This window comes from Macrobrachium nipponense, chromosome 16 (genome assembly GCF_015104395.2).
Source record: "Macrobrachium nipponense isolate FS-2020 chromosome 16, ASM1510439v2, whole genome shotgun sequence".
NCBI lineage: Eukaryota > Metazoa > Arthropoda > Malacostraca > Decapoda > Palaemonidae > Macrobrachium > Macrobrachium nipponense.
The window spans coordinates 5,484,281-5,494,280 of NC_087209.1; the positions used below are offsets into that span (position 1 = coordinate 5,484,281).

General features: G+C 39.0%; 2 protein-coding genes across 6 annotated transcripts in view; one reads left to right on the plus strand and one right to left on the minus strand.

Moving 5' to 3' along the window:
- Nucleotides 1-10,000, plus strand: part of LOC135195549 (protein Fe65 homolog) — a 1,282,053-nt gene that overhangs the window by 387,048 nt on the left and 885,005 nt on the right. The gene's annotated exons all lie outside the window — the stretch shown is intronic.
- The window catches only part of LOC135195252 (ataxin-2 homolog), a 19,117-nt gene continuing 13,057 nt past the window's right edge, over nucleotides 3,941-10,000 (minus strand). The window contains exons 2-3 of the mRNA XM_064221514.1: nucleotides 4,379-4,740; nucleotides 3,941-4,076 (exon numbers count right to left, since the gene is read on the minus strand). Coding sequence (XP_064077584.1) covers nucleotides 3,941-4,076; nucleotides 4,379-4,740 — 498 coding nt within the window. The remainder of the gene's footprint in view (nucleotides 4,077-4,378; nucleotides 4,741-10,000) is intronic.

Consider the following 10,000-nt stretch of genomic DNA (forward strand, 5'->3'; position numbering starts at 1 on the left):
TCTCTCTCTCTCTCTCTCTCTCTCTCTCTGTTCCCCATGCGTGTTCTTAGAATTAGTGTTTCATTGCAGTGTGGCTTTTTTTATGGTATTCATTTTCAGAGATTATGTATATGTGTGTGTGTTTGCGACAGAGAGAGAGAGACAGAGAGAGAGAGAGAGAGAGAGAGAGAGAGAGAGAGAGAGAACTCTCCGCATATTTGCTTAATTTGTGGAGAACTGTTTATGAGCGCAAACGCCGCTTACTTCTTCAAACGCCCCCTCCCCAAGGTTATTTTATGTCGTTTGTAAACTCTCTCTCTCTCTCTCTCTCTCCCTCCCAGGAAAAATAAAAATAAAAATAAAAATAAAAGGAGGAGGCATCTCGGAAGCATGAGTGTCTGGGCTTAGCCGCAGGGGATTTCTGCTCCAGTGACCAGAAACTTCAGCTCGCTGCCCCCCCCCCCCTTTCTCTCTCTCTCTCTCTCTCTCTCTTCTCTCTCTCTCTCTCTCTCTCTCTCCTGCCACTGCGTCGGCTCTCAATTTGCCTCTTTGGTTCGCTCGTAACCTCTGGATTCCCACTCGTTTTTCTTCGTTATTTATTTATTTATTATTTATTTATTTATTTAATCTCTTTTTCTAATTGGATGTTTATTTTTTTATTATTTTTGTTATTTATTTATCTATTTATTTATTTATTTATTTATTTTTATTTATTTTTTTTTTGTAAAAGAAAGCTGTCTGTCCGTCCGCACTATTTCCGTCCGCCCTCAGATCTTTAAAAAACTGCTGAGGCTAGAGGGCTGCAAATTGGTATGTTGATCATCCACCCTCCAATCATCAAACATATCAAATTACAGCCCTCTAGCTCATCAGTTTTGATTCTATTCAAGGTTTAAGTTAGCCATGATCGTGCGTCTGGCAACGATACACGACAGGCCACCACCGAGCAGTTGTTAAGGGTCACATGCCGCGGCTCATTTGGTGGCCTTGATTATACACTGTACAGAAAACTGGATTGCGCTGAAGAAACCTCGGCGCATTTTTTATTTGTGTCAGTAGAAATTATAAAGAAATATGAGGAAACCAAGATTGAAATAGTTCATTATGATCAGATCATCATGTTTGTTGCAATTTTATTTGCTTGAGCCGAACGACCTGAGTTCAAATCCGGAGTTGAAATCCTGAGTTTTGGCAGATTTTTCTTTTATATTTATTTCACGTTTCTTTGTGTAATGCTTTCAGTCGGAAATATCCAAAAATACTTGAAAATTAAAAATTGAGTGAGTCTATTCATTTTCATCCTTGTTACTTTATCTTTGAACCAGACAGATGACTGGAAAAGGCTAATTAATGGACAGAATTTCCAGAGCTAGCTGGAGCAACTCCTTGCAAGTCGTAAATCGAGTTCCTTGAAAGGAATACTCAGACGGGTTGTGAAACTAACATATCTTTTAGGAATACTTACGTACTTCACCCCGTAAGGGGTTAGTGACATCAGTGCACCTCATGCGGTGCTATGTAGGCATTACTTAAGGTTCCTTGCAGCGTCCCTTCGGCCTATAGCTGCAACCCCTTTCGTTCCTTTTACTGTACTTCCTTTTATATTCTCTTTCTTCCATCTTACTTTCCACCCTTCCCTAATTTGTTGATTCAAAGTGCAACTGCTTCGAGGTTTGCCTCCTGTTACACCTATCAACCCTTTTACTGTCAGTTTCCGCTTCAGCGTTGAATGGCCTCGTAGGTCCCAGTGCTTGACCTTTGGCCTAAATTCTATATTCAATTTAGATCCTTGAGCCTTATTGAAAAGTATATTTTGTACAAGTGCTTAGTTGAAGGTGGCAGCATACTATGTAGGTTAATGAATTGTAAGTTTATTGTAGTTCTGTTCAGTAAGAGAATCGCTTAATTTGAGGCCCCCATACACTGAATGATTGTCTGAACGATTGTCGTTATGGACCCACACACACACACACTATTCAGACAGTATGAACGATCTCCACACCAATTTCAGTCTGAACAAAGAATTTGTCTCAAGAAGACTTAGCATCATCTCTAGAAGAGACGCGCGCGATACCGTTATATCGGCAGACAAACCCATACATTGAACGACCTGTGTCTGACAGACTTAAGTCCCAAGCCAAAAACTGGTCGTGACAGATTCCATGAGATGGTTTTCAGTACACGAAGCTCCAACCACTTTTGCATTCAGACAAGTCCATACGCAGTGTTTTTGCTAACGATACAGACAGTCGTTCAGACAATCGTTCAGACATCGTTCAGTGTATTGGGGACCTTTAGCTGGAGTACCAAAGACCTCTGTGTGATTGTCTTTGGTTTGAAAGATGGACTGCTACAATCATTCGATCTTATTGAGTCAGCTAGTAGACACGCACACCACGAGTATGAATGCTCTGTGGATCGATGGCTTTTTAGTATTACATTTTTAGAAAGATCTTCCAGTGTACTTTTATATAAAAGAAAATCCTTTTCAAGTAGGTAGGACAAATGGATGAGAAATAACATAAATTAGAAAAGGAAATGACATAAAGAAAGTGTCATTTGAAAGAGTGAAAAAACAACCTTAGAGGGTAACATTCGATGCATCCGTCACCGAGAGAGCCTAACCTCAAACAAGAGATTCTCTCTCTCCTCTCTCTCCTCTCTCTCTCTCTCTGCGGGGGGATGGGGTGAATGGTGTGTGGTTTTATCGATCGAAGAAAGCAAATCAAGAGGCTTTAGACGGGCTAAGTATAAACAACTTGAATGTGTGTGGGTGGGGGGGGGGGTTGTTGTGTTGGGTTATGGGTGTTGGATTGACTCCATCAGGTGATATTGAGTGACTGCTACGGGTGTCGTGTCAAAGGCGGTGGTTGGGGAGTTTGTTTTCGTGAATTTTTGTATCGGCATTATTTAGTTGTATGGGTGGGATTTACATTTTTTTTGTGTGTGTGTGTGTGAATATGAATTCTCTAATTCTTTCGATTTTGATTGACTGGATAAGAGATAGAAGAAAAGAAAAAACGGAGGAAAGAGAGGGGAAGGGAAAAGGTTAAACGGATTAAACAGAATTTGTGATTTTCACGAGTTAAGAAGGAAAAATAATTTTTAAATATCAAATTTAGAGTTAATGAAAATTATGGTATGAGTAAGGTAAAGTGAGAAAGTCATTGTATGATTTACACTTGGTATCATTTTTTTTTATCATAAAATGATCTACCCTATAGACAAATAGTATTCTAATTGTATAGTTTGTAGTACATCTGCTTAATACACAAATGTTATTAAAGGTGTATTTTTAAGTGTATGTATCCAGAGCACAAACATGAATGGTATGTATTTTAAAGACCATTTATTCAATACAGAAACTTTATTAATCATAAAGAATAATTATGCATGCATTCAGGGAGATGGAAGCAAATAATTATCACTCCAGGACGCGTAATCGAAGGTACATTCATTCTCTTCCACCGCACGTTTAATACACGCCAGAGGGTGTTCCGTGGGTGGAGCTGGGGTCTCACGCTAGCTCCAGCATTCCTCGAAGACAACAACGGAGCATTGCGTTTAATACTCGTCAGAGGATGCTGCGAGGGGAGAGATGGGGTCTCACGCTAGCTCCAGTCTTCCTCGAAGACAACAACTGAGCATTGCTTTTAATACCCGTCCGTGGATGCTCCAAGGGGGAGCTGTGGTCTCAAGGTAGCTCCAGCATTCCTGGAAGACAACAACGGAGCGTTGCGTTTAATACCCGTCCGAAGATGCTCCAAGGGGAGCTGTGGTCTCAAGGTAGCTCCAGCATTCCTCGAAGACAACAACGGAGCATTGCGTTTAATACTCGTCCGAGGATGCTCCGAAGGGGTAGCTGGGGTCTCACGCTGGCTCCAACATTCCTCGAAGACAACAGAGCATTGTGTTTAATACTCGTCTGAGGATGCTCCGAGAGGAGAGATGGGGTCTCAAGCTAGCTCCAGCATTCCTCGAAGACAACGACGGAAGCGTTGCGTTTAATACCAGTCCGAGGATGCTCCAAGGGTAGCTGTGGTCTCACGCTGGCTCCAACCTTCCTCGAAGACAACAACGGAGCATTCTGTTTAATACTGAAGAAGACAACTGAGCATTGCGTTTAATACTCGTCAGAGGATGCTCCGAGGGGGGGAGCTTGGGTCTCACGCTAGCTCCAGCCTTCCTCGAAGACAAAACGGAGCGTTACATTTGTGGCGTTTAATGCTCCTAATTCTCCCGCTCTTCCTTCTTCGGTGGTGCTGTACCGCCGCGCGAGCATTCCGGGTTTACAGCCTTGTTTAAAACTTTCGCCTGGTTACGTAACTTGAGGGGATTATCAATATTGACTCGGCAGCCCGGCCTCAGGGAACCTCCTCCCGCTCAGGAATTCCCTTACTAAATAAAGGTTGTTGCCGCTTCTGTTGCTTTTGCTGCTGTTGCTGTTTCTTCTTCTGGCGGTGACGATGCTGCTTTTCCTGCTGTTGCTGTTTCTTCTTCTTCTAGCGGTGGTGATGCTGCTGCTGCTGCTACTGTTGCTTTTCCTGCTGTGCTGTTGCTATTTCTTCTTCTGGCGGTGGTGATGCTGCTTTTCCTGCTGTTGCTGTTTCTTATGGTGGTGGTGGAGCTGCTGCTGCTGTTGGTGTTTCGGTTGTTGTTGCTATGTGTTGGTGCTGTTCCTGTTGCTGTGTCAGTTGTTGCTGCTGTTGCTGTGGGCTTTGCTTCTTTTCGTTCCTGTTGTTGCTGTTGTTCCTCCAGTTGCTGTTAATATTGCTGCTGTTGCTGCTGTTCCTATTTTTGTTGCAGTTGTTTTGCTCTTGTTGTTCATGTTGCTGTTGCGTCCTTTGTTTCGCTCCTTTTTGTTGGAGAGAGAGAGAGAGAGAGAGAGAGAGAGAGAGAGAGAGAGAGAGAGAGAGAGAGAGAGAGAGAAATAATTGCTTTTTCATAGTAAATTGAAAGTATCGTATTATTCTATGAAGTTTAATGAAGTTTAGGAAGGTATTCTCAGATCCGGAACAGTCTCCTGAGTTCCTTGAGAGAGAGAGAGAGAGAGAGAGAGAGAGAGAGAGAGAGAGAGAGAGAGAGAGAGAGAGAGAGACCTCGACCCTCTTTCTGTGTCATATTTTTCCTCCCCTCTTAAATTATTCCATTATCGCCTCTTATTACTTTTAATGAGGGGGGAAGGCGGAGTTGCCTTTTATTTATTATTATTTCCATAATCTGGATGTAAAAGCTCCGACGCCTTCTTATTGATTATTATTATTCTGGAGTCAGGGATTTTAGGAGGAATTTCTTCCTTTGGGGCCCTGGAGGGCCCTTGAGGAGGCACTTAATAAATTAGTGGATTAGTCTTCCATCCATCCGTCCTTCCCTCCTACTCTCTCTCTCTCTCTCTCTCTCTCTCTCTCTCTCTCTCTCTCTCTCTCTCTCTCTCTCTCTCAATTAATTAATTTTTATCTCTCTCTCTCAATTAATTAATTTTATCTCTCTCTCTCTCTCTCTCTCTCTCTCTCTCCTCTCTCTCTCATATTATGAAAGTGTATGAAAGGGTAATGAAGAAAAATATTATGAAACATTTAATAAAAAAATAATTTGTTTTAATAAAGGACAACATGGTTTCGTACCCGGAAAAAGTACACAAACCCAACTGTTTAGTCCACCGTGAGAACATATTCAAAAATATGAAAAGCGGAAATGAAAACGGATGTGGTTTATTTAGACTTTGCAAAAGCTTTTGATAAAGTAGACCAATATATTAGCGAAGAAAATTAGAAAACACAATATCGTGGATAAAGTAGGAAGATGGTTAAAAGAATTTTTACACAACAGAAAACAGATAGTTATTGCAAACGACGAGAAATCGGATGAAGTCAAGGTAATATCCGGTGTGCCGCAAGGTACGGTGTTAGCTGCAATACTGTTTGTTATTATGATTGAAGACATAGACAATAATGTGAAGGATTCGGTAGTGAGTAGTTTCGCAGATGACACAAGAATAACGTAGAGAAATTACTTGTGATGAAGATAGGACGCCTCTACAAAGAGACCTTAACAAAGTATATGATTGGGCAGAGTAAATAGGATGGTATTTAACTCTGATAAATTTGAATCAATAAATTATGGAGACAGAGAAAGAAAGCTATATGCATATAAGGGACCTAATAATGAGACCATCACAAATAAGGAAGCAGTTAAAGACCTTGGTGTGATGATGAATAGGAACATGTTATGCAATGATCAAATAGCAACTCTGTTGGCAAAATGTAAAGCAAAAATGGGAATGTTGTTACGGCACTTCAAAACAAGAAAAGCTGAACACATGATTATGCTTTATAAAACATATGTTCGTAGTACCACTTGAATATTGCAATATGATATGGTACCCCACACTATCAAAAGGATATTGCACAAATAGAGATGTACAAAGGTCCTTTACAGCTAGAATAGAAGAAGTTAAGGACCTAGACTACTGGGGAAAGACTACAATTCTTAAAATTATATAGTCTAGATAGGAGAAGAGAACGCTCACATGATAATTCAGGCATGGAAACAGATAGAAGGAATAGCAGAAAATATCATGGAACTAAAAATATCAGAAAGAGGCAAGCAGAGGTAGATTAATAGTGCCCAAAACTATACCAGGAAAAATAAGGAAAAGCACACAGGACATTAATCCACTACGCACCAGCATCGATAATGCAGCGTCTATTCAATGCGTTGCCAGCTCATCTGAGGAATATATCAGGAGTGAGCGTAGATGTGTTTAAGAATAAGCTCGACAAATATCTAAACTGCATCCCAGACCATCCAAGATTGGAAGATGCAAAATATACCGGAAGATGTACTAGCAACTCTCTGGTAGACATTAGAGGTGCCTCACACTGAGGGACCTGGGGCAAGCCCGAACAAGATGTTAAGGTCTGTAAGGTAAGGTCTCTCTCTCTCTCGATTAGAGAATTATCTCTCTCTCTCTCTCTCTCTTCTCGTCTCTCTCTCTCTCTCTCTCTCTCTCTCTCTCTCTCTTATGAATTCTCTCAATTAATATTTTTCTCTCTCTCTCTCTCTCTCCCTCTCATCTCTCTCTCTCTCTCTCTCTCTCTCTCTCGATTAGAGAAATTATTTTCTCTCTCTCTCAGTTAGAGAATTTTTTTTTTTCCTCTCCTCTCTCTCTCTCTCTCTCTCTCTCTCTCTCTCTATTAGTGAATTCTCTCAATTAATTATCTCTCTCTCTCTCTCTCTCTCTCTCTCTCTCTCTCTCTCTCTCTCTCTCTCAGTTAGAATTTGAATCTGAAAAAATTAATGAACATAGTAATATATAGACCTCCTAATACTAAAGAGTTTGACTTAATAATAGAAAAATTGGATGATATATGTAGAAATCACAAGGACTGGACATATTCTCCTATCTGGAGACTTCAACCTTCCTTTCGTAAACTGGAAAAGAACAAAAGAATAGGAGATTGTGGATGTACTTATACATATAAAAAAGAGAGTAATAGTAGTGCAGAAGATAAGAGGCAATTCGAAAAGCTATTAGATATGCTACTAGAATACACATTCAACAAATAAATCACCTGCCAACAAGAAAGGAAAATACTTTAAGACCTAGTATTTTGTGAACGAGATGAATTATGTTAAAGAAATAATAGTTTATAATGCGGAGTATTTTCAGACCATAATGTCATAGAATTAACAGTCCATTCCAAAGCAAGTGAAAACAGAGATAAGCAAGAAATGAAAAAGTGGGAAGGATATGGAAAATACAACTTTCTACAGTAAAAATATAAAATGGTCAGAAATAAATGAAGAATTAAACAAAGATTGGGATAATATTTTCGTAAGTGATGACATAAGGTAAATACGGAGATATTATATAAAATATTAGAGAAAATAGTGGATAAATATATACCGAAGAAGAAAGTAAACATCAGTCATGCATACCAAGAGACAGAAGGATCTTGTTCCAGAAAATCAGAAAGTGGAAAAAAGGTCTAGCAAAAAAAAAAAAAATGCATGGAAAGTTATAGAACTAAAAAGTAAGATAGAAAATGCAGAACAAAAGATTATACAATCAAAAACAAAGAAAATGAAAAACGGGACTTGGAAGAAAAAAAACCCTATTAGATCAAGCAAAATCCCAAACTATTATACTCATATGCGAAGAGATGAATAAAAGAAGAATAGAAATAGGCCCTCTAAGAATTGAAGGGAGATTAACGAATGAAAAAAAAGGAAATTTGCAACATACTGGCGAACGATAAGAGAGAATTCACCCCTAGAATAGATAATGAAGATAATGATATAGAAGTAAGGGATGAAAATAGTGAATATTTAGCTGACATAGATATTAATGAAGCTGATATTGTGCAGGCTATTAATGAAATTAAAAAAATGGAGCTGCTGCAGGCCTGATGGAATTCCTGCTATTTTGTTAAAGAAAGTAGTTCATTCTATCGCAAAGCCACTTGCAATATTATTAAGACAAAGTGTAGATACAGGCAAGATTTATGATGAGCACAAATTAGCATATATTACCCCTACTTTCAAAAGTGGATCAAGACTAGAGGCAAGTAATTATAGGCCTGTGAGTCTAACATCACATATTATGAAAGTGTATGAAAGGGTAATGAAGAAAAATATTATGAAACATTTAATAAAAAATAATTTGTTTAATAAAGGACAACATGGTTTCGTACCCGGAAAAGTACACAAACCCAACTGTTAGTCCACCGTGAGAACATATTCAAAAATATGAAAAGCGGAAATGAAACAGATGTGGTTTATTTAGACTTTGCAAAAGCTTTTGATAAAGTAGACCATAAATATATTAGCGAAGAAAATTAGAAAAACACAATATCGTGGATAAAGTAGGAAGATGGTTAAAAGAATTTTTACACAGAAAACAGATAGTTATTGCAAACGACGACGAGAAATCGGATGAAGCCAAGGTAATATCCGGTGTGCCGCAAGGTACGGTGTTAGCTGCAATACTGTTTGTTATTATGATTGAAGACATAGACAATAATGTTAAGAAATTCGGTAGTGAGTAGTTTCGCAGATGACACAAGAATAAGTAGAGAATTACTTGTGATGAAGATAGGAACGCTCTACAAAGAGACCTTAACAAAGTATATGATTGGGCAGAGGTAAATAGGATGGTATTTAACTCTGATAAATTTGAATCAATAAATTATGGAGACAGAGAAAGAAAGCTATATGCATATAGGGGACCTAATAATGAGACAATCACAAATAAGGAAGCAGTTAAAGACCTTGGTGTGATGATGAATAGGAACATGTTATGCAATGATCAAATAGCAACTCTGTTGGCAAAATGTAAAGCAAAAATGGGAATGTTGTTACGGCACTTCAAAACAAGAAAAGCTGAACACATGATTATGCTTTATAAAACATATGTTCGTAGTCCACTTGAATATTGCAATATGATATGGTACCCACACTATTCAAAAGGATATTGCACAAATAGAGAGTGTACAAAGGTCCTTTACAGCTAGAATAGAAGAAGTTAAAGACCTTGACTACTGGGAAAGACTACAATTCTTAAAATTATATAGTCTAGAAAGGAGTAAGAGAACGCTACATGATAATTCAGGCATGGAAACAGATAGAAGGAATAGCAGAAAATATCATGGAACTAAAAATATCAGAAAGAGCAAGCAGAGGTAGATTAATAGTGCCCAAAACTATACCAGGAAAAATAAGGAAAGCACACAGGACATTAATCCACTACGCACCAGCATCGATAATGCAGCGTCTATTCAATGCGTTGCCAGCTCATCTGAGGAATATATCAGGAGTGAGCGTAGATGTGTTTAAGAATAAGCTCGACAAATATCTAAACTGCATCCCAGACCATCCAAGATTGGAAGATGCAAAATATACCGGAAGATGTACTAGCAACTCTCTGGTAGACATTAGAGGTGCCTCACACTGAGGGACCTGGGGCAACCCGAACAAGATGTAAGGTCTGTAAGGTAAGGTTAGAGAATTATTTCTCTCT